Source organism: Pelmatolapia mariae, linkage group LG15 (assembly GCF_036321145.2).
Source record: "Pelmatolapia mariae isolate MD_Pm_ZW linkage group LG15, Pm_UMD_F_2, whole genome shotgun sequence".
NCBI classification, from domain to species: domain Eukaryota; kingdom Metazoa; phylum Chordata; class Actinopteri; order Cichliformes; family Cichlidae; genus Pelmatolapia; species Pelmatolapia mariae.
Window position 1 is genome coordinate 10,296,001 of NC_086240.1, and position 22,717 is coordinate 10,318,717.

General features: G+C 43.8%; 1 protein-coding gene across 5 annotated transcripts in view; it reads left to right on the top strand.

Annotated features, from left to right (window-relative positions):
• Positions 1–16,382, top strand: part of LOC134643110 (protein NLRC3-like) — a 48,377-nt gene extending 31,995 nt beyond the window's left edge. For 2 of the 5 annotated variants that reach the window (XM_063495339.2, XM_063495340.1), the window contains exons 7-10: positions 7,487–7,660; positions 11,437–11,613; positions 13,981–14,154; positions 15,902–16,380. In XM_063495339.2, coding sequence (XP_063351409.1) covers positions 7,487–7,660; positions 11,437–11,613; positions 13,981–14,154; positions 15,902–15,911 — 535 coding nt within the window. In that variant the 3' untranslated portion in view covers positions 15,912–16,380. Of the gene's footprint in view, positions 1–7,486; positions 7,661–11,436; positions 11,614–13,980; positions 14,155–15,901 lie in introns of all 5 variants that reach the window. The other 3 variants (XM_063495341.2, XM_063495342.2, XM_063495343.2) reach the window with 3 other exon arrangements.
• Positions 16,383–22,717: the final 6,335 nt, after the last annotated feature.

The window sequence follows — 22,717 nt, forward strand, 5'->3', positions numbered from 1 at the left end:
TGAGGCTGCCATACATGCCGAAGCTGACGGAGCCGCGATTAATAAATCATCAACATACTGCACCAGTGTGCACCCCTCTGGTAGGTGACACGGTGAGAGAGCCTCTTTCAACACTTGGTTGAAAATCCCAGGTGACAATGCAAACCCTTGTGGTAACCGTGTGTATCTGTACTGTTGCCCCCTGTATGTGAATGAGAAAATGTCCCTAAGAGACTCATGCAGTGGGAGACAGAAAAATGCATTAGCTAGATCAATGCACGTGAACCACTTTTGCTCTGGTGTTAGTGCTGTTAGTGCTGTGTAAGGATTTGGAACAGGCACAGTGTCAGTACGTAGAATGGCATTTACAGCTCTTAAATCATGTGCCATCCGGTACTTTCCTGTCCCATGCTTTTCTACCGGCAAAATGGGAGTGTTCCAGTAGGAATGTGAGGGCTCAAGCACTCCTACTTTCAATAGCCCTTCAATGGTTTCTGCAATTCCCTCCTCAGCTTCTCGTTTGTGTCTGTACTGCGGTTTCCAGATTGGTGCATCAGACTTCAGTTGGAACAAAACAGGCGAGCAAGTTGCCAGGCCCACATCTGTGGATCCTGCTGACCACAAAGTGTCAGGAAGAGTCGCAAGTGCGGCCACTGCATCAGCATGGTCTATTCTCTCTCTTCCATGGATTCTTGAGATTTGGTCATGCTCCAATATCACTACGTCCTTTGACAGGCAAGTGATACGGTAAATTTTACATTTTGGCGAATACCAAACATCTGGAATCTGAGTGGCTTGCCAACAGGCTTCATCCAGCGCTCTCCTGACCATCGTTCCCGCCTCCTTCGCCTGATGACCCTCATGGACCGCCAATGTGATGTGGGGCACTGAATCAGGTCCCATGTTGAACCAAGGCCGTTGTTCTTCGGTTAATTTTACAGCTGCCGCGACGCCTTCAGGACCGACATAGATGTTCTGAGAGCACACATTCCAAGTCTGACCTTCAAGTTCAGACTGGAAATGGTCCCTATAGATTTCATCATCGTCCCTATCATAATAGAGGGTGACATGGTATGGATCTCTTGAAGGAGAATAGACAGCCAAGGCCATAATCCAAGGTTTCCACTGCTGGTATTGTCTCAGAATGCCTTCGTCCACCAACCGACCCCAGTATATATCAGCTGTCGATTGTTCACAGTCTTGTAGCAAATACTGGTTCTTTGAATGTGTCCCCAGGCACAGGAACTGTTTTCCTCCCGGAAGTGTAACTGTCAATCCATCCACCGAACACATGATAGTGGCTCCCAGTTTAATGAGCAGATCCCTGCCCATCAGATTCACTGGCACGTGAGGAGACACCACATATCTGTGCTTCAATGTCTGTTTTCCCAGCTCTGTCGGGGCTGGATTGGTTATTGGCAGAGTCATAGGAACCCCCGAAAAACCCACTACAGTGACCGTGTGATTGGATAGTGTTGCACTGCTTGGTCTTTGTCTCAGCGTTGAGTAAGTCGCTCCAGTGTCCACCAGGAAGGTCATTTCAGTCCCTTCCACGGTCATCGACAACATAGGATCTGCCATTCCCATGCTGCCGGATCTCTGTGGGTCCCGTCAGTACTGCTCCTCCTCCCTGCCCCAGTCGGCCAGGGGATACTGAGCCACCGGCGCCATGCCTGGGTTTGGAGCTTGATGTCCTCTCGTTTGGACTGCTCTGCCTCGAGGAGCTCCACGTGCCTGGGGTGGATAATATGGTTCTTGTGGCCATGGTGTAGGACAGTTGCGAGCCCAGTGTCCTTGTCCTCCACACTTTAGCCACATGTTGGGGTCCAGCATAGGTCCCCCCAGACCACGACCCCTTAGTCCCACTCCTCTTTGAGATCCACCACGCCCCCTCAGCGACCTACTAGCCCCCCAGTTCCCCGCGGGTCGTCCTTGCCTTGGTCCATTGGCGGGCCATCGGTCATCAGGGTACAAAACCGGGTCCAGATCTGGCCAGTCAGGCATAGGATCGCCCTGAGGCCTTGCCACCAGCATTTTCTTAGCTCCCTCCTTACTTTCTTTTTTCTTTTCATTTAGTTTTTCTCTGGCCTCAGCCAGTTTCAATTTCACCAGCTGCCCTTGCGCCTCCTCTAACTCCTTTTTCTTTTTGGTCGCCTCGTCCTTCTCCAACTCAAGTCTGTGTATGACATGTCGCTCCCACTTTGTAGAATTTGCAACCGCAAAGTCTGGGTTCTTCTCCAGGATAGCTCTCACTCGTTCTGGTAAACCTGCCAACAGTGCAGAGCGGAACCACGCCCGATGATCTCCTTCCTGCCCAGGATGCTCTCCAGTCTGCATAATCCACTGTTCTTTTGCATGCTCTATAAACTCTCTAGGAGTGTGTTCTGGGCTCCACACTATTCTAGGTGTGGTGCCAGTGTTAGGGGTCGGATATTTGTCACGCACTGCGTCAGCGAGAGCATTTCGCACCATTTCATAGGGGACGTCATTTGGTGCACATGTGGTGCCTGCTATCTTTTCCACGTCAGCTAAACCACACCCTCTCATGGCCCGTCCAGAAACCGCTCTAAAATCACCCAGGGCGAGCTCCTCTCCTTCTGCGAGACTGCGCAGCCTCCTCAGCCAAGCAGCTCCTCCCTCTGTGATCGGGGGCAGTTGCTTCACCAGTGCCTCCAAGTCTCTGATGTTATAGGGCTTATACTCTGGTTCTCCCTTTAGCCCCTTCATCAAGGGTATAGAGAGTGGCAACTCCTCCTCTGGGTCAAGCTCCCCCTCCTTGGTTTGCAACGCGATGCTTTGGCTCCGATTTTTCTCAAAAATCGACTGTCTCTTGTCTCTTTGTTCCCCCAAAGCCCTTCCAGAGCGAAGCGTCCGCAGACCTAAGTCAGCGTTAAACTCTGGGGCGAACCCTTCGATCCCCAAAGCCGACACTTCCCATGGTTTCCGTCCTCTTCTTGCTGACATCACAATCTCCTTCTCCAATGTTTCAATCCTTTGTTCTACTATCCCCTCTTCCAGCTCCTTCAACTTCTCTTCTAACTTTGTCACGGCTTCCCGATTGGTAGATATTTTCCCAAGGACCTCCCCCTGCCACTGATTTTCCTCCAGGTCGCCAACATCTGGCCTCTGACAGGCCTTTTGCTTTACCTTTGCCAGCAAACTCTGAGGTGGCGGGGCAGGCGTATCTTCCTCTGAAGTCCATGAATCCTGGGTTACCACTTCCTGGCTGACCCGCTCTGGTGTCACCTGATCTGCACTCTTAGGAGCCATAGGTTGAGCTTCTTCCACAGCTCCTTCTGGGCTGAAGTGCGAGGGAGGAAGCAAAGTCACACGCGGTGTAGTTATGCTACCTCTTGATGTCCCAGCAACTGGCTGAGACTGAGTCACCTCTGGTGTAACTGCCACTGATTTAGGCTGTGTCACTCCTGTGTTGGCTCCCTCTGCCTGCCATGTCGGAGTCATTTGCCTACTGTCCTCCTGAAAATCCACAATTCCTCCCTTCACCGTTCCTGTTTTTCCTCCCGGCCCCCACAGAGTACCACCCTCCAAAGTCAAAATTGGAAAGGCGTACAGAGGGGGCGGGGCACTTGAGAATTGTGTCAGGCTGGGATAACCTGACGTTGATGTCCCCTCAGCCATGGCTTCCTTCGTCAGTGTTGGAGTGGTCCCGACCACTTCCTCTTTCATCCAATGAGACACCCCCTGACACATAATCGTGAACTTACAACACTTACCTTGTCTTTCCATCATCAACTTCTTTTCTGCCTTCCCTTTTCTTCCCACAAAACGTCCCACATGCTTCTCTTCCAATTCTTTTGTCCTCTTTTCACATTTTTCACCTCCAATTTGAAAGATCAAATGGAGGGGTACTCTGTCTTCCAAAGTTTTTTGTTGGTTCTCACATAATTTCTTCACTTCATCTTCCATGTTCTTACACTCCCGGGCAGTCTCCTTAGGAGTTCCCTCAGAGGTAATTTTGATGGCCTTCTTAAGTTGTAGAATCTGCTCCTTCAGTGGCTTATACTTCTTCTCCCCACTGGGGGTCATCCTCTCGCTGTCAGCCATTCTGTATTTAACCTCACCCACAAAATGGCCGCTCTTGAGCTCCTCCCTTTAGTTTGCCTCGCCGCACTTCCCTTTTTACAGTCAGAGGCGCCCTGTCTGCTTAGGCTGCACTTCCTCTAAGCCCTCACAACCGCCTCACACACACACAGACTTTCTGTCTCTCCACACACACACACACGCACACTCACAGTTGGTGCGTCGACTGCACCAATTCTCCAAAAACACAAAATTTCTCAAAGACCCACTGCAACAAATTAGGCACGCGAAGCCAGCAAAATTCACTCTCACATTCACGTCACCCAGCAATAACAAAGTTTAAAACAAAAATAACTCCACTGTACATGCACTTCTCCCACTCTTAATAGGGAGGAAACATACATCAACCAGCTCACTCTCAATAAAATGTCACAAATAACCCACACTTCTGCCTCCTTAGGCTAAACAGAAAAATCAACCACAAATCACCCAATTGATTCTTATTGCAATTATATACTTAACAACAAAACAACAACTCTATTTTACAAGAATTTTCCAGGAGACCTCTTACTGACCTCCTCATGAAATATCACCACACCCGTGCTCACAATGCAAAATCTCAGACGCCAGACTACAGGGTTTATTCAATATACTCAAACATTACACACAACCTCTGACAAATCACCAAAAGCTCTATTATAGTCTTTTTTTCACTAAACAACATCCACATTTCTCACACACTCCAACTTCAATGGTTCACCAATACACAGCTTCCCCTTTAACTTTTTGACCAATTTAAAAGCATCTAAGCCCAGGTCCAACCTTGCTGCCCAATTGATTCCGCTTCGGGAATGCCGTCGCCGACAGCGGTCAAATTACTAGGCCCTAATTAATTTATAACCGCTTCCCGCAGCTTGACAGAGAACTCCACATCCAGCGTCTAGTTTCACACTCACGCTTTCAGCTTTACTTAAAGCTCATAAGTCACCCACGTTGGATGGTCACGGCCGGGTCCAACCCTTCATTCAAACAGCGCAGTAAAACTGTGGTCCTTGACCACTGGGTTTTTAACGGGTGCTCGACGTCCCGCGGGTACCACCCAGGCTAAGAAATAACCATGCGTCCACGGTTATTGGTCGGTGCCAAACGCTGAGCGACTGCACTCCTCGGAGTCCAACTCCGGTCCTAGACTAATTTAAATACTTTTTAAAAGCATCACTGTGGACTCCAAGTCCCAACAGTCTATTATCTGATGCCCGGATCCAATCCTGCTACTCAAAACGGGGAATAAAATCCCTTATGGCCAAATACCCTAATCTACAATCTTGCTTGACTGGCATCACAGTCAGCAAATATAACACCTTAACTTAAGCACGTAGCATTCACTTAAACACAAAACCTATTAACTTCAAATTCACCCCAGAATAAACAGCAACAAATTTTGTCAGTCAAATATCCCCAAACTTTTATTTTTTCACTAATTACCCAAAATCACCACAGACAAAATCCCCAGCAACTCCACTGAGTGAACATTTAATTTAGCTTAATTTCCAGTTCAGCACCTTTGGATATTATTTTAATCAACAGGTGGTGCTTACCTTTCTATCTTGCCTGGCACGTCACTCAGTCGACCTGCTGGGCTCTCGTCCGTCCGTCTGACCGCACCTGCCGGACCTCAGCCAACCAAGTCCCTCCTCAAACCGGGTTTTCGGCACCAAAAACTGTCCTGATTCGTATTTTGAGGTGAAGGACAAATGACTGCAGAGCCCAGTGATGCGTCAAAACAGTGATTTTATTGAACACATATATATATATATGTGGGAAGCCGAGCACGATCACCATATGATCCATATGAACCAGATATGAATATATAGATAACATGAATACAGTTTAACCTGCAATGAAAGATTATTATGCAATTATTCTCACACCTGGAATACAAACTGTAATATAACATCAACAGATTCAATTAATGCTTTAATGAAATGATAATGATAAATGATGCACAGTCATATATATATATGCTGGTTATGAATAGTAACAGAAAAAACAATTTCATCTCCACAGTCTCTTTAGAGATACACCCATCCTTCAAATCTGGGGAAAAGGAGGAGGCATTTGTCGCCACATTTGTGTCTTTAGAAACCCTTGTTGTATTTGAAGTATGTGGTGGTAAGGCAGAGGTCTAACAGTCTGCAAATTTGATTTTGGGTGAGGCTGGTTCTGTCTTCCAAGGAGCTGTCTTCTTATAGTCGTTTTCTGACTCCACTGCCTCTGTTGTAGGTATGCAAGAGAGATTATGTCAAAGGACACTATGGTTTCATCTGGGTTAAATGTAAGTTTCTGGATGTTGTTGGTGAAGTCGGTGGAGTTTTTTATGTGATGCAGGGTGTTTCCCACAAGGGGCGCTAGAATGGTGGCGAGGTGTTTAGAAATGTTGTAGGTAGCTGAGTTTATGCTGCTAACAATGGGTCTAAATGGGACTCTCTGTGGATCTTGTGGAAGTCTGTAAATACAGGGTATAGCATCCCCTGGGTATAGATATGTCTATCAGTTAATGATTTTGTCCATTTTAGATTCTTGAAGGCAACTGATAACTTTCTTTTTGTAGCTGCTTTTGGGGGTTTGTTTTAATGCTTCATAGGTATTGCTGTCACTGAGGAGTGTTGTAATTATTGTGTGATAATCCATTGTGTTTAGAACAACAGTGCAGCTCCCCTTGTCGGCTGCTGATATGGTGATGTTGTGGTCTTTACTCAGGGAAGCGACGACCTTCTGTTCTTTTATTGTAAGGTTAGACGGAGGGACTTTAGCACTGGAGACGGTTGCTGAAACATTCATCCTGATTTGCTCTGCTTCCGTTTGTGATAATTTATTAATCTTTATGGCAGTTCCCGTCGCTGTGATGAGGTCCACTATGGCCAACTGTTGAGGAGAAATGGCAAAATTGAGTCCTTTGGCTAACACTTTCTTTTCAGGTTCCGTGAGATTCTTTTCTCAAAGGTTTTTCACCCATTTTTTCTTACTGTCTTCAGGTGTGAAGTCCTGTTCTTCTCTCTGTTGTGTAGGTGTTGGCTGGGAAGTATTAGTTTTCGTTAGCAAAGTATGGAATTTCCCTAGTTGTCTTTCTTTTCCTTGAGAGTGTTGGGCCCACTGAGTCTTGTCCACAAACTTGAAAACCTCTTCTAGAATAGGGGACGGTAGAAGTGTTTTCAGTTCCTGCAGGGTCTGACTAATCTTGTTCCGGAGGGCATCTGTAGGGAAATGGACCTGTCTTATCCAATCACTCAGAAGCTGATTTTGTGCTCTCTCCAGAATCAACTGTGCTCTGTGTCCCCTGCCTGTGAAAGCGCAAACTCTTGGGAACAAGATTAGTCTGCATCTTAGGTTGGAACAGAGATGGTTCCTGTTACCTGCTTGTGTCATTATTTTATAATAACACATCTTATATTTTCTATAATCACAGACTGACTCAGTGTGGACTCTTAACGACTCACTGTGAAGTTGTGACCTCAGCTCTGAAGTCCAACCCCTCCCATCTGACAGAGTTGGACATGAGTAGAAATAAGCTGCCGGATTCAGAAGTGAAATTTCTGTGTGCTGGACTGGAGAGTCCAAACTGTCGACTGGAGACTCTGAGGTGAGTTCACTGACTGCAGCTGTTGTTGTTTTTCTATATTTCAGATCTTTGATGTTTGAAACTTTCTTTAGTTCATAAATGTTCAGGATGTGTCTGAAGACAAATGTGAAGAAGTTTGAGTGCTTTTAGAAATGTTGTGTCTTTCCAAACGACTGAACAACAGTTTTTCCTTTTGGCTCCAAACAGAAGTGACAGACTTGAGCAGGGTTCATTTAAAGGCTGACAGAAGTGGGGTGGTGACGGGGAGATGTTTGACAGGACAGTTTTTCAGCCTCCACAGGTTCATGTTGTGCTCCATTAGTCAGTGAATATGAAGTCAGTGGTGATGAGGCTGTAGAGTGTGTGAGGGATGTGAATGAGGCTGTTGAAGATCTGATGACAGCAGATAAAAACAGGCTGCAGAGACTTTGAGCTTCTGTGAAACACAGAGAGAGAAAAGAAAGAAATGAATGTCAAAGCTAATAAAGGTGAAGTTAGGAGCTGTGATGATGTTCATGTATCAGAAGCTGATCTGGCTGCTACAGAGACGACCCACACAGCTGCTGTGGTGAGGTGTGTGTTAAAGCAGAGGAACACAGTGCAGCCTAACACAGGCCCAAACATGACAACAAAGATGGATTCAGGCTCTGTGAGAGGATTTCAAACAGAAGCTGGAGAAGAGAAAGGACTCTGTTGGACTACAGAAAGAAGGCAGCTGAGACCAGTCCCAGTGTTTCCATGGAGCCCAGTCTAACATTCATTTATACACTAACGTACAGAAGTGAATGGGAAAATGAATCCATAGTTTCAAATGTAGAAATAGTTCTCAGTTCATTTACAGAGTTTAATACAGTTCATGAGGAAATGAGAAATGTTCAAAACAGCAGCTGAGAAGAAATCTGCTTCAGAAAGTTGGATCCAATTCCAATAGTTTGTGATGCACTTGAACGCAGCGTGAGCAGTTCACCACAGAGACAGTCTTTATTTCTATTGGCTGTCAGTGTGATTTCAGAGCAATCAGAGACTGTGGGTCTGTGTATGAAGTGTAATAAATAATATAATATTAATAATGTGTATGTGTTAGTCCCCGTAGGGAAATTACTCCTCTGCATTTAACCTATTCACCCAGTGAAGCAGTGGGCAGCCACCAATGCAGCGCCCGGGGAGCAGTGTGTAGGGACGGTACCTTGCTCAGGCGTACCTCAGGGTAGCTGTTCAGTGGAGTCGAAACCCCGACCTTTCGATCATGGGGCAACCACTCTAACATTCATTTATACACTAATGTGGGGAATGAATGGGATAGTTTCAAATCCATAGTTTTAAATGGAGTTTAATACAGTTCATGAGGAAATGAGAAATGTTCAAAACAGCAGCTGAGAACAAATCTGCTTCACAAAGTTGGATCCAGTTCTAACATTTTGTGATGCACTTGAATGCAGCGTGAGCAGTTCACTGCCTAACCCCACAGAGACTATCAGTCTGGACTTTTCTTTATTTCTATTGGCTGTCAGTGAGATATCAGAGCAACCAGAGACTGTGGGTCTATGTATGAAGTCTAATTCATGTGCAGTTGTTGAAGTTGTAGAATGAGAAATGGCAGTTTGAGGTATTTCCCGCTTTCATTGTCCTGCTTGTGCTGATGAAAATGTTTATTGACATGTGAATTCATTCTTCAACACTCGATTCTGCCTGAACAACGTGAAAATGTTTCTTATTTTTGTGCAACACAATTCAACGCATTGAAGTATCGACTTGTTCCATTATCCAACAATGAAAACAGGAAACAGAGACAGCTGGCCTTCAAAGTAAAAGCTGCTCCTTTTGAAACGTGTTGGCGGTAAATGGAAGAAGAGCTGAAGGACGTAAATGATCTACGTGCCTAAATATTAAACCCAGCTGATATATTTGTGTGAGTGTTGCACAGCTGATAGCTGGCTGCTCCTCCTGGAGTCTCACACACTCTTTCTGCCTGTGTCTGACACCTGTTGCATTATGGGTAACAGGGATTCCAGGCCAGCCAGATTTTGACAATAAAGCCAAAGATGGCCTTTAGTGAATGTGGGACATGATGCTGACATGACTGCAGACTGGAGCCTGAACCAGGATCTGCCAGTTCCATGTAATCCCATCATTTTAATGTCATTATGTTCTGGATCAGATGTGGAAACATCACTGCCTATTTTATTGTTCACACTAAATCCATGATGGCTCCATGTGGCCACGGATGGATGTTCAGCTTACAGAGCCCTGGGCACAAATGTGTGATATACCCTCGCCAGCTGGATTTGAATGCTCTGCTTCTTTTCCTTCTTCAATAATTAGACATACAGGGCACACAGTGTGCGAACACTGAGGCCTCACTGGACTATGGAGAGGAAGCATCACAGTCCAGCTTCACTGAAGCCTTAAAGTCTCTGATATGAAATGAAGCAGCCAGAGCTTTTTCATGAGTGGAAATCCACTGTGACTGTGAGCTGCTGCTACAGCCTCCAGATTAGCCAGCAGCTCATCCTGCTCAACATTTTCTCACCAACTTTAATGGAAGTGTGATGTTTTCAGCTGCAGTGATGGTCAGGGTGGCCTCCCTCTCCTCTTCTTCTGCTCTTCCTCTTTCATTTGTAAAGCCACTTCTGCTGCTTTCATTCATTTGGAAGTCCTGTAGCTGAGTTTGGCAGAGACTAACACCCTCGGCAGCAGAGGGGAGAAAGGCTGTAACACCACCACTTTACTCTGTTCTACCTGTGACATCATTTAACAGAAAACATAGATATGCTCATGTTTTTAGTATGTTTGGCTTGAAGACCTAAAATGTAAGAAAATCAAATGGTGCTCTTTATTATTGTGTTGGTTTAGTTTCCTGTCTCTTGGATGGAGCCCAGCTGTGCGTGGCCCCTGGGCCTGTGGTCAGAGTGTGTGTTGGATAATCCGGCCCAGGATGAGGCCAAACTGAAATGGGATTAAATGTCTGTCACATATTTGAGCCTAATTTAGAACATCATCCATAAATACTGAGTAATAACTGGACTCTCATACAGCAAGACTAAAATCCCTTTAAACATCAGGTTATCCTGCTGATCAAAGTCCAACACTGAGTTTGTAAGAACATGTTTGTCAATCATTTTGTTTGGTTTATGAGGAAAATGATTCAATAACTTCCTGCTAATACACAACATTTCATCATATTTCCTCATAAGCCTCTTTTGTCTGACCATTTGAATCACATTTGAATTTCCAATAAAGGATCCACAGAGTTTGGTGACAATAATGACAGTAGATGTTTGTGTGAAAGTGCTGGAAGCAAACTGGTGTGTGATGTTCTTTCAGTGTTGCACTTTGTAGACGGTCCCTGAGCACTGGTCTCACAGCCAGCTGCACATAGAGACCAGTGTTGTTAGTCCAGGTCAGAAGATGACTTGTTGGAATGAAAATGAGCTTGTAGTTTGTCTGCTTTAATCATGTGATTGGAAAAAGGTGTTTGACTTCAGATATGTCCATTTCTTTCACACTTCACCTTTAAAATTGAAGCCATGTGGTTCCTGGAAGGGAAAACACGACTTTTTCAAGTCTTTTTCATGTTTTTATGATAGATGTATGACATTAGATGTGGAAAATTCAGAGTTTTTTCTCTTGTTGTGTTTGTTTGAAGCTGCTTCCTGTTGGCTTCAGCTGTTTGGAGTTTCCATTTTCTAAACTTCTACATTCTGAACCTTCTTCAGCTCTGAACAGATGATGAAACACTGAATGATTTCAAGCTCACACTTTGTCTAATAAACGTACATCTTTAATTCTTTATACAGATTGTGGACCTGTGGTTTATTAGAGATCAGCTGTGATTATCTGGCAGCAGCGCTGAAGTCCAACCCCTCCCATCTGAGAGAGCTGGACCTGAGTTTCAACAACAAGCTGCAGGATTCAGGAGTGAAGCATCTGTGTGGTTTTCTGAAGAGTCCAGGATGTAAACTTGAAACTCTGAGGTCAGTCAGCATATTTTATTTGTGCTGAGATGAATATGATGTGAAAGTTGTGCTGACACTAAACTGCAGACATCAGGCTGATATTATACTGATCCACACCGAGGATCTTCATGGTACAGTCTGTGTTCTTCTTCTTCTCTGGTTTAGTCCATTGACTGCAGCAGAACAATGTTCACATTTCAAACCTTCAAAGAAGAAGAAAAATCCTCCACTGGATAATTCACTGTTAAACTCTCCAACTCTTCATTCCACCTTGAAGTCTGTCTGACACTGAAATCCAAAGCAAAATGTGCGTTTGCTTTACAGACAGCAGTCCAACACAAACATACACACATCATCCAAAACACAGTCCAACATCCAAATCTCCTCCACTGCAGCATGAATGATGGGAAAGAGAAGGAGGAAGACTCTGACATTCAGGGTTAGAATGAGTTTCATGAAGCAGACTGTGAAGATCAAAGCTGCATTAGAAGCTTACATGAATGAATGAGTGGACAGAAGTGGACAGAGATCATCTGAAGCACTTCAAAGGCTTTAAATCAGCACATTTCTCTTTATTCTTTATCAACTCTGTTAGTTTCTCTCAGTTTTCTGTGGAATGAAGCTAACAGCAGGCTAATAAGATGCTGACCAATAGGTTTCTATTAAAGGTTGTAATTTGTATCTGAAAAAGTGCTTTGGCTCAGCAGGGATCATCTTACAGGTAGAATACAGCTGCTGGATGGGATTAGCATGTCATAGTTATCTACCAAACTGCTAACTGGGGGATTTCAGGCCATCTATGGATCATTTTTGCTAACTGTTTATTCAGCTGAGGCTCACAGGGCTGCAGCCTGTGCCCTAGCTGTCATAGGGCAAGAGGCGTGGTCCACCTGCACAGGTGAGCAGTCCATCACAGGGCCAACAGAGCGAGACAGAGAACCACTCTCTCACATCCACACCTACAGCCAATTTAGAAGCACCAATGAACCTAAGCAGCATTTCATTGGACTGTGGGAGAACATCCAACCTCCACAGAAAGGCCAACAAGCTTCAACCTACAACCTTCTTGCTTTAAGGCACTAGTGCCAACCACTTTTCCCCATTTCAGCCCAAATCCTGCATCTTCCTGTTTCTGACTCCAGGCCAGCTCCACTAACACTTTCTCCTCAGACACTGCCACCTAGTGGAGGAAGTCTTAGTTCCATCTGAAGCTTCAGATTACAGTTATTTCTTTTAAAAAGAGGTGGAGGTGGTGGGGCCACAGCACCATCATCACTGAGTGCCATAGGACACTTAACCTTTGTTTCCATATGCTGGGAACTTCCTGTTGTTCCAAGGAGGACTGGAAAATGTGTGAAAATCTCCCAGTCAGTTCCTCACAGCACACTTCAATCATTTCCCTCCCACAGCATCAGGACCAGGGCTTTTTCTCTCTTTGGTCCCACTAAGAGATTTCCACACAAACACCTCATCAGTGGGACTCTCAGAGCTACCAGCCCTTTGCTACAATCACAAAGCTCTTCATTGAAATCAATGATATCAAAGCTGGAATCCAATGAGTCCAAGTCTTCTGCTGATTCAGCATCACATTCATCTTTGCTCCTTGTTCTGCATCCCCACCATGGACTTCATTCCTTTCCAAGCCAGCCTTGAGTGTCCTTTATTCAGCTCATCCTCTGCTTTACTTTTACACCTGATTTTAGCCGCTTTATCTCTCTTTGAACAAGTTTATGTGCCTCAGTCTTTTTTTTCTCTCCCTCATAACAAGACAGCTTCTTCTGCCTGAGAACATGTTGGAGTGATTTACTAATCCAGGGCTGCTTATTGGGGAAAATACTTCCTTTTTTCAAAGTAATCCCCATTATTCCCAGAAAGAAATGTCAGTAGAAATGATCTAGGTGAGAACATGAGCCTTTAACAAGTCCCAGTGGGTGCAGTCAAAGCAGTCCCTCAGTCCCAGTATAAAGTCTTTGGTTCAGACTGGAACAACTGTGTGCCCAGTTTGAGCTCTCTTCAGTGCTGTGACCTGACAGACCCAGAGGGGCCATCACATCACATGTAGAAGCTCCCCTAATGGAGCCACAACACATGTCCAATACTTAGTCTGTCTTGTTGGACCAACTGGAAGAAAAGATTCAAGGACTTAGTCACAGAACAGAGATTCAAATCTCCAAAATCCAACTGGCTGCATCAGGACATATAGTCTGAAACTCTGCACAGTTTCCTGTTTGAAGCTGCTTCCTGTTGGCTTCAGCTGTTTGGAGTTTCCATTTTCTAAACTTCTACATTCTGAACCTTCTTCAGCTCTGAACAGATGATGAAACACTGAATGATTTCAAGCTCACACTTTGTCTAATAAACTTACATCTTTCATTCTTTATACAGATTGAAGCGCTGTGGTTTGTCAAAGGTCAGCTGTGATTATCTGGCAGCAGCGCTGAAGTCCAACCCCTCCCATCTGAGAGAGCTAGACCTCAGAGACAACAAACTGCAGGATACAGATGTGAAGCAGCTGTGTGATCTTCAGGAGAGTCCAGACTACAGACTGGAGACTGTGAGGTCAGTAGAGTGATGGAGTGAGTGGGTGGTGCTGTCAGCAGTATTGTACTAAACACAGTCAGTATGAAACAAAGATCCAGTGTTTCCTGTAAAGCTGCAGCTTCTCAGTGAAGCTGTGAGAGGAGAATGGTGACAGGCTTCAGGATTGGACACAAATACTTCCTGTTTCTGACCTTTATGGTCCCCATAGCAACGACTTTAGTGAGAGCAGATGTTTGGATGGAATTCCTCCAGTTAACAGCTGGAACCGTCCATCTGGATTGTTGGGCTTGTTGTTGGGGTTCCTACAGAGCTCAGAGTGGACACATCAAGGTTCTTCTAATGAATGAAAGTCCAAACTCAAACTAGGAGTGAAAAACGTTTTCATCAACTTCAATAAAAATCCAAAGATTAGAAAAAGTGAAGCAACAATGTGTCCTAGTACAGTCCCAGCACTGAAGTCCCTGCTGCTCTTTATAGTGATGTGTCGTTCGCGAACGAAACGGCTCTTAGAGCCGGATCTTTGAAGTGAACGACGCGAGCCGGCTCATTATTGGGAGCCGTGGGTTGTTTTTTTCATTATCTCACCCTCTCTTTCACCCTTTTTTTCGCTTCACTCCGCAAGCGAGACTTGTGCTTGCGCTGGGCAGAGGGGGGAGGGGCGGTAGTTACACTCGTAGTAGCGCAGGAACAGAGCAGGAGGGAGAGAGAGAGAGAGAGAGCCAGGGACAACAACGTCACAGAAAGGTATAGTAATCATCCACAACTATTTTCAGTTGCTGATGATAAAGGATTCAGAAAGTTTATTCATGCAGGCCTATATGACAGAGAATATGCATCTTCTTTTTGTTTTTCATATTTTAATTTATATTTCATTGTGTTGTGGTTTGCTGTGTTTTGTGTTGTTTCACTTTAAATTTGTTTAAAAGGAAAAAGATGAAAATTTAAATAGTTAAATGTTTAAAATGTAAATAGTTGTTTTTTCTATTATATGATTTATTTATCACATTTTATGTGGAGTTAATAAATAAAAGTATATTTACGGTGGCCCCTAGAGACAAAGCACGTACAAACTTCAAAACACTTACGAACTCTGAAGCACGTACAAACCCTGAAACACGTAAAAACTCCAAAACACATTTCTAGCGTTAACTGAACTTCCAAAACAGAGCTACCTAGATCACTTACATTACACAATTGAAAGCATATGTGTATTGTTTGTGTATTTATACACAAGCACTCATATATATTTAAATGCGTTATAAAAAAAATGTTCGTTACTACCACACACCAAATCTGGTCGTTGGTACTTGCTGGCTTGTGTAGCTACTAGGTAACAAAAGCTCAACACTGCGCCGAGCATCCTGGAGCACTTCTGTTGTGTTTCGTACGTGCTTCAGAGTTTATTACGTGTTTTGGAGTTTCTTCATGCTTCCGGGTTTGTACGTGCTATGGAGTTTTTACGTGTTTTGGAGTTTTTACGTTTATATATATTTATATATAAACATATATAAATAAAACCACATTTTTTTACATTAGTAATTCCTTTTGTGCATAATTTCATATTGTTGTTAATAATAAATTAATTAAAGCAACAAAACAACCTGAAGAGCCGTTTGGGAGTTGAAAGAGCCGGTTCTCTAAAAAGAGCCAGAAATCCCATCACTAGCTCTTCATACTGGATGTGCTGCATCACTGACTGACAGCTGATGAAGAGTCTCTGGAAACACTCGTTTATCTCCTCTGCTCTTCCTTCTTCTCTCTGCAGGTGGAGGTGATGATGGTAAACAGGACGGTGTGTGTGCTGAGAGAGGAGCAGCTGTGTCCTGATGGTCCAGAGAGGTTAAAGCAGCAGCAGCTTGTGTGTAGAGACGCTCTGACTGGGCCATGTTACTGGGAGGTGGAGAGCTTCATCCAGCAGTGACTGACAGAGGAATGAAGTGCAGATGACTGTCAGTGCTGCAGAGTGAACTGCTCTGAGAACAGCTCCACTGTCAGACACAATGTAGAGTCCAGCATCATCCCTGTGTGTCCCTCTGGATCTGACAGAGGATCATCAGTGTATCTGGACTGCTCTGCTGCTGCTCTGTCCTTCTACAGTCTCTGCACAGTCTCTGGGTAATCTGGACTCAGAACCTTCTGGATCTTCTTCAGCTCGTTCTTCACAAAAGTGATGATGTTGTCCTCCAGCAGCTGGAACAGAATATTTATGAATGAGCCAATCAGACTGAAATCATGGAGCCAAACATCAGATCCATGTTGGACACATTGACGATCCACTGGTCTACAAAGAGCAGCATGGAGATGACTGTGAACAGAATAGATGTAAAGTAGTTGTTGTACATGTACAGACCATAAATATGGAGTCCAGCTGTGTTTGATGCTGCTGGGCAGACTGACCACTGGGAACCTCTGAGCTCTGCTGGTCCACTCTGTGGAGGAACCATGGAGAATTAGTGTCATTGTACCAACACACACACAGACAAACACTTTGATTATTGAAATGTATCTGAAAGCTGTGTTCAGTTGTTTTTGCTGCTTCCCTCACAAATGTGCTTCTGAAAGAACTGTTAAAAATTCCCATAAACACTCGTAAACCTGTGAAGAGCCTTTTTTGAACAGTTTAAGCTGTTATATGTTGACTGACATCATATTAAATGTTGTGGATTCAGAATATGATGTCACTCAAGTTTACATGTGTGTGAAGGCAGACGAGTGAGTACTTTTTTGGTAATACAGTGTAAAGTTGCACTGATTGATTTCCATGAACAGCACTGTGATTAAATCTGAGCATCAGTATGGTGGGATTTATCCACTACATCCACACCACTGTGGTTCAGTGTTGTCCTGATGGAGTAACAGCAGCCAGTATGATCCAGGCTTTAGCTGCTGGGTCTCTGTGTGACCTCTCAGACTGTTTAACAGATCAGACACAAAGAGAATCAGAGCAGCTCTTTAAAGACAAACATGAACCCACTCAGGTCACACTTTCCCCACAGATATGAGCATCACTGTCCTCAAACAGCAAATGACCAAGTCTAACATTTGGATCTTTTCTCTTTCATTGTTTTCTTTTTAATGAATCTTTGTAACAATCTGAGGATGTTTCAGGTCAGATTTATCCAGGAAACACAAACATGTAAAGGAGTCATCACAGCTCTCTGACCTCGTTGCTCCAGGTTCACCACTGAAGACTGGAGGTTGACCTTTGGACCGGTCACTCCTCACAGACGTGCAGCTGGACCCTGCAGACTGTGACCTCTGACCTCTGCAGACACAAACATGATTGAAGCAGCTGTGATCACACAGACTGCAGATAATGCAGCTGTTTCCTGTCAGTAACATCCTCTTAGATTAGAGTTCAGCTTTTTACAGGAAACCTGGACAAAACTGATTTTTGTTACAAATTCATTTTCATTTCCTCTCAGCTCACAAACACAGAAAATCAACCAGAATCAACACTGATTATAATGTCAGTGCAGAATTATTTCTGTTACTCAGTGAGTTCAGCTCTCTGACCTCGTTGGTCCAGGTTCAGCACTGAAGTCTGGAGGACGACCTTTGGACCCGTCACTGGTCACAGAAGGACAGCTGGATCCTGCAGACTCTGCTCTGTCCTCCTCTTCCTCCATCATCATCTTCAGTCAGTCTGAGAGGTAAACCACAAACACTCAGTGAGTTCACTGACCTGTCATGTAACCTAGAAACCAGGTCACCTGATCCACTTCACCGATCACAGAAACCTGGTCTCACCTGCTGACTGACATTTATGACCTTCCAACAACGAAACAAAAAAAGCAATAAATTGACAAAACATTAGAAGCAGCTCTGAGTGTGATGCAGTCAGCTCACTGCAAACTCCGACCTCAGTATGAATTAAAGCTCAGACACTTTAGGATCACATGATAGCTGTGACTGTCCTAGTTTAACATGTGAACTTCATACATGTAACATTGATGTTTATGCAGATCTCAGCTCGTCATTAAGTATTTAAGTCAATACCTTATATCATATCAAAATATGCAATTGAAAATTTATTTTTAAATATTTTTTAAGTGATTAAAATCGTGTCCAGAGTTTTTGTCAACACCATCAGATTTTTTTAAAAGTACAAAAAAATCAGGAATTATTGTGGATAGCTTACACTCTGAGGTCCCCTTTACCACTTCCTGTTTGATACACATGCCATAAGGTCACTGCTGTGATAATTTTTTTGTTTTTATTTCATTTATTGCACACCTTTCTGATAAAACTCTGTGTCACAACCATAGTGCGTCAACACCAAAGTCGATGTAATGCAAGATTTAATTATTTTTCTTTGTAAAAAGAGCTTAATTTAGGTAGATTGTTGAAGCCATAAGCAAACGATGAAAAACAAGATGGCTTCTGTCAGAAAAACATGTGTTATGAGAGAAAGTAGGGTATTTTGTCAACACCATCAGACGTCAACGCCATCAGGATTTTTTCTAATGGTGTTGACAAATGCCACAAAAGTGTGCTATTCACCATTTATATTAAGTTATTTTTATTAATATTTCAGTCATATTACTTACTGTGTATTTTACTGATATTTCTGCTTTTCAGATGTGTCAAATATTATCAAATTTGCCTTATCTTGAATATCATTGTTTATGTATACATTATTAATCCTGTAGGAAAATGCTTAGTCCTCTGCATTTAACCCATTCACTCAGTGATGCAGTGGGCAGCTACAAATCCAGGATAGCCGCTGTTCGTTGCACTTGAATGCCCAACCTTCCGATCATGTGGCATCTACTGAGCTATCTCTGCCCCGAGAGCTGGTCTTTAAGTGATGATGTATGAATCCTGCTTCCGGGCACAAACTACTCTGTGTTTATTAAGCCTGTTGTGCTGTTAAAATGTTTTAATGCTTTTTATCTTGTTCTATTACATCTGAACAAGCCCCTAAAAACAGTCAGTGATCACTGTCAGCCTAACCATCGGGAACCCTCACGTTAACTTTTATCAAGTGGAAAAAAGTTAGAATTCATCCTCCAGCTTCACTGTTTATGTTATGCTAACATAGCTGTGTCGCTAGATCACGTAGCACATCATTATATACCAGCTAGCCCAACTTCAGTAACCCTACAAACATCACTGCTGTTTAATTTTCTGTCTTCATTTATGTTGGAAGTGACAGCAGAGCTGGTATATCATGTTCAGGTGGAAACAAGCAATCTAACTTATAACGCTGTTAAATTTCATATATTCTGTTTTCATGGATGCCTGGATGTTACACCTGGTAGAGCAGCCACGCTGATCATTTTATTAACGATGAAAGAATTTAGACAGTTTGTAACTCTCCTTTGACTTTGGGATCTGCAGCGGAGTTTGGACCTGGAAATGACATCAGACTTAAAGACCAGATAGCATCTCTATTGCTTAATGCATAATTGTGTTGTGAATATTCATCCTTAATCTGTAAAAAAGCATCAGGTTCAGAAAAACTATAGTAATTACAAAATGGTACATTTCAGGCTAGAATAGCAAAGGGGAACCTGACAGTAGAGGAACGGAAGAGAAGGAACAGGGATGATGAAAAAAGGAGAGAAAAAATTAACAGCCAGCCCGAGTTGAAGAAAGAGTTTCTCATAAAGGAAAGGGAAAGATGGAGAAATAGACTGAAAAAGAGAAAAATAAAGAACATCAGTGATCTGAAAGAAAGAGAAAAAAGGCAGAAGAGAAGGTTTTGGAAGAAAGCACAGCGGGGTCTAACAACCACACAACAAGGAGCAGTAGGCAGCTACTTGCTGGTGAACTATTAAGATGTAGAACTTGACATGTTCTCTGGCTGGCTGGAGCAGCATCTAATGACCAACTCGCAAAATAAGAATAAATCAACATACACAAAAAACTATCTGATCTGACGGTGCCCCAATCGGTTGATCTGCCGCTGTGTGTATATATGTGTGTGTCTCCTCTCTCTCTGTCTTTCCCCTCCGGCTCCACTCTTGTGTATACGGAGGTAACCTAGCAACAGGGGACCTCCAACCCGGAAGTGCTGTCGCCCGAAGCTGCCGCACCTGCAATCAATTCACCATCTGCTGCCAATCATCTACCAGCTTGGGCAGGGATATTCAGTGGTGTGGTTGAGTGACAGACAGCGCTGGAGTATTGCACTAAGCCTGGCAGTGTTACGAGCTCAGCCAGTCACCCTGTGTTCGTGATAATTAACACCAGCCTTCACCTACCTGTGAGTCCTTTCCTCACCCACACGGCAACCACTGACATGATGGGAACCACCTGCTTTGGGAACTGGTCCCAGTCGGGCTTGCAAAGCTAGTTTCCAGAAGCTGGAGGCCAACAGGAGCTGATTCAAAGCTGCACAGAGCCCATTTACATGCAGCCTAAGTTATGCTTGTTTTGTTAGCCACATGTCCCCACATCACATGCAGCCAATCATAAAGTGACTCAAAATACAAGGATTTTACATTTGCACCATTTCATTGTTGTGATAGTTAAACTGAGTTATTAGGATAAAATGCTTTTCAAAACAGCCAAATAAACCTGCCATAAAAACAGGCATGTATCTGACTGTGTCAGCTGAGTTATTAGTTACAACTCACCCAGCTTTTTCATTGGCTGTCCTCTTACATGTGACCTTGGCTACATTGTTGCTGAGTCAGAGTTTTCTCTAAGATTTCTCCACCCTGAGGTCAGGGGTCAGCTCTGTCTCACACTCAGTACAAGTTTTGATTGCATGATTGTTTTGATCAGCATCACTCAGTCTGCAGGTGTCACATTAGTCGCCTGGTAGTGACGGTTGTGCCGATGCAGTGGATTCACCACATGTGAACTTACTGCAGTATTTGGACACAGATGTGCATTCAGATCCAACTGAGCCTGTCTGTGATCAGCACCACGAGCAGCCCTCTAACATCACACCTCAGCCTGTGGAAGATTCACCTGTTAGTACTGAGCTGGAGATAAACTGAGCCTGTCAGCCACAGATCACTAAACTGTTGTCCTACAGACAAACACATCTTTACATCCTGTCACACATCATTTGCACCTTTGGATGAACTTTAGCAAAGGTCACGTATTAAAAACAAAAACAGCTGATTGAAAAGCCTGGCTGAGTGAGAACACAGACAGGTTTCAATATGTACACAAGGAACTCCACACAGAGCTACATGAATTCATATGGACTGAAATAAAAACAGTTTTACTGCAATAACAGCTCCATAAGGTAACTCCCATTCCCAGCAACACACCCACTGTGTTTAAGGTGGATGAGAGTCGTCAATAAGAACAAACAGATGAAGGTGAACGACTGCTCAGACATGTGAGATAAAGGCTCTGTACTGGTGCTGGTAGATGTCTGGGTCTGGGCTGGTTCTGATGTACAGGTCATCCATAGACAGCTGTGCAGCACCGCGTACCTCATCACTCCATCCTGTTTGTAATCTACAAGGAAACCAAGAAGGCTCACTGCTCTGTGCAGGCAAATATGTTTCTGAAAGGATCTCCTCAAACTACCAGTCTTTACATCTTGTACAAGCACATCAGACATTATCAGGAAATGATGCTTTTTTTCTTCTTTGAAAGCTGTGATGCTGCTTGGAGACATAATTACAAAAGTAACGTGTTCAGCAGCAGCAGCTCAGAGCTGGAAGTACAAGTGTGGCAACATGTGGCCAGAGTGGTGACAGAGTTGAACACTAACCTCTGTTATGGTGGATAAATAATGCAGCTGCATTATTAAGGCTCCTCGTGGCTGCACAATACATGCATCAGCAAAGGACAATAATCCCAACTAGGAGTAGAGCCGAACCCAATATGGTATTTGGAAAGGCACAAATAACATGTATTTTACGAATACTTATTTTGAACAAATACTTTAAAAAATATTTGTATTCGGGAACAAGAAAAACTTTATATCAAAAAATTGAGTTTCCTTATGAGACCTCAGTGCATGACTGGATGAGTGAGTGACACAGGCAGCTGCACACAGCAACAGAGAGGCCCTCTGGAGGTCAAAACACAAACTGCATGATGTCACTGTAACCACCACAGTGACAGGAAGTGTTTTTAAATGATGAAACACTGACATGATGCTAACGGCTGTCGTTAGGCTCACTGACAGCAGTGCTGATGTGTTCATGTCAAACACTGGCTCCGGTCAGAGTCCTTCATCCTTCTCCAACGTGAGGCCGCCCTCAGACCCACAGGAGCTCTGACCTTTGACCTCCTGACCCTAACTATTTTAGTCTCTTTGCATCTTTAAATGCAAATCCATCCAAACTGTAGCCGAGAAAAAGAAGCTGGAAGCTGTTATATGAATGATGTTCATACCAGAGTTTCTGTTTCCAGCTCAGACGTGTTAAAAGCTGCTGCTGTGATACATTTGTCATTTCCTGCGTTCACTACCATCCATGTCAAAGCGCTGACGTCATCTGTTACTTTAATGCAGTAAAACAGGAGCTGTAAGTCTGACATTTATTTACTGTCATCACAAACACACAGCTGGATTAGCACCAGACAAAGGGCTGATAAACTGAAAACCATTATTTGATTTTTATTATTATATATCCTGTTTATGTGGATGCACTTTTCTGTCTGT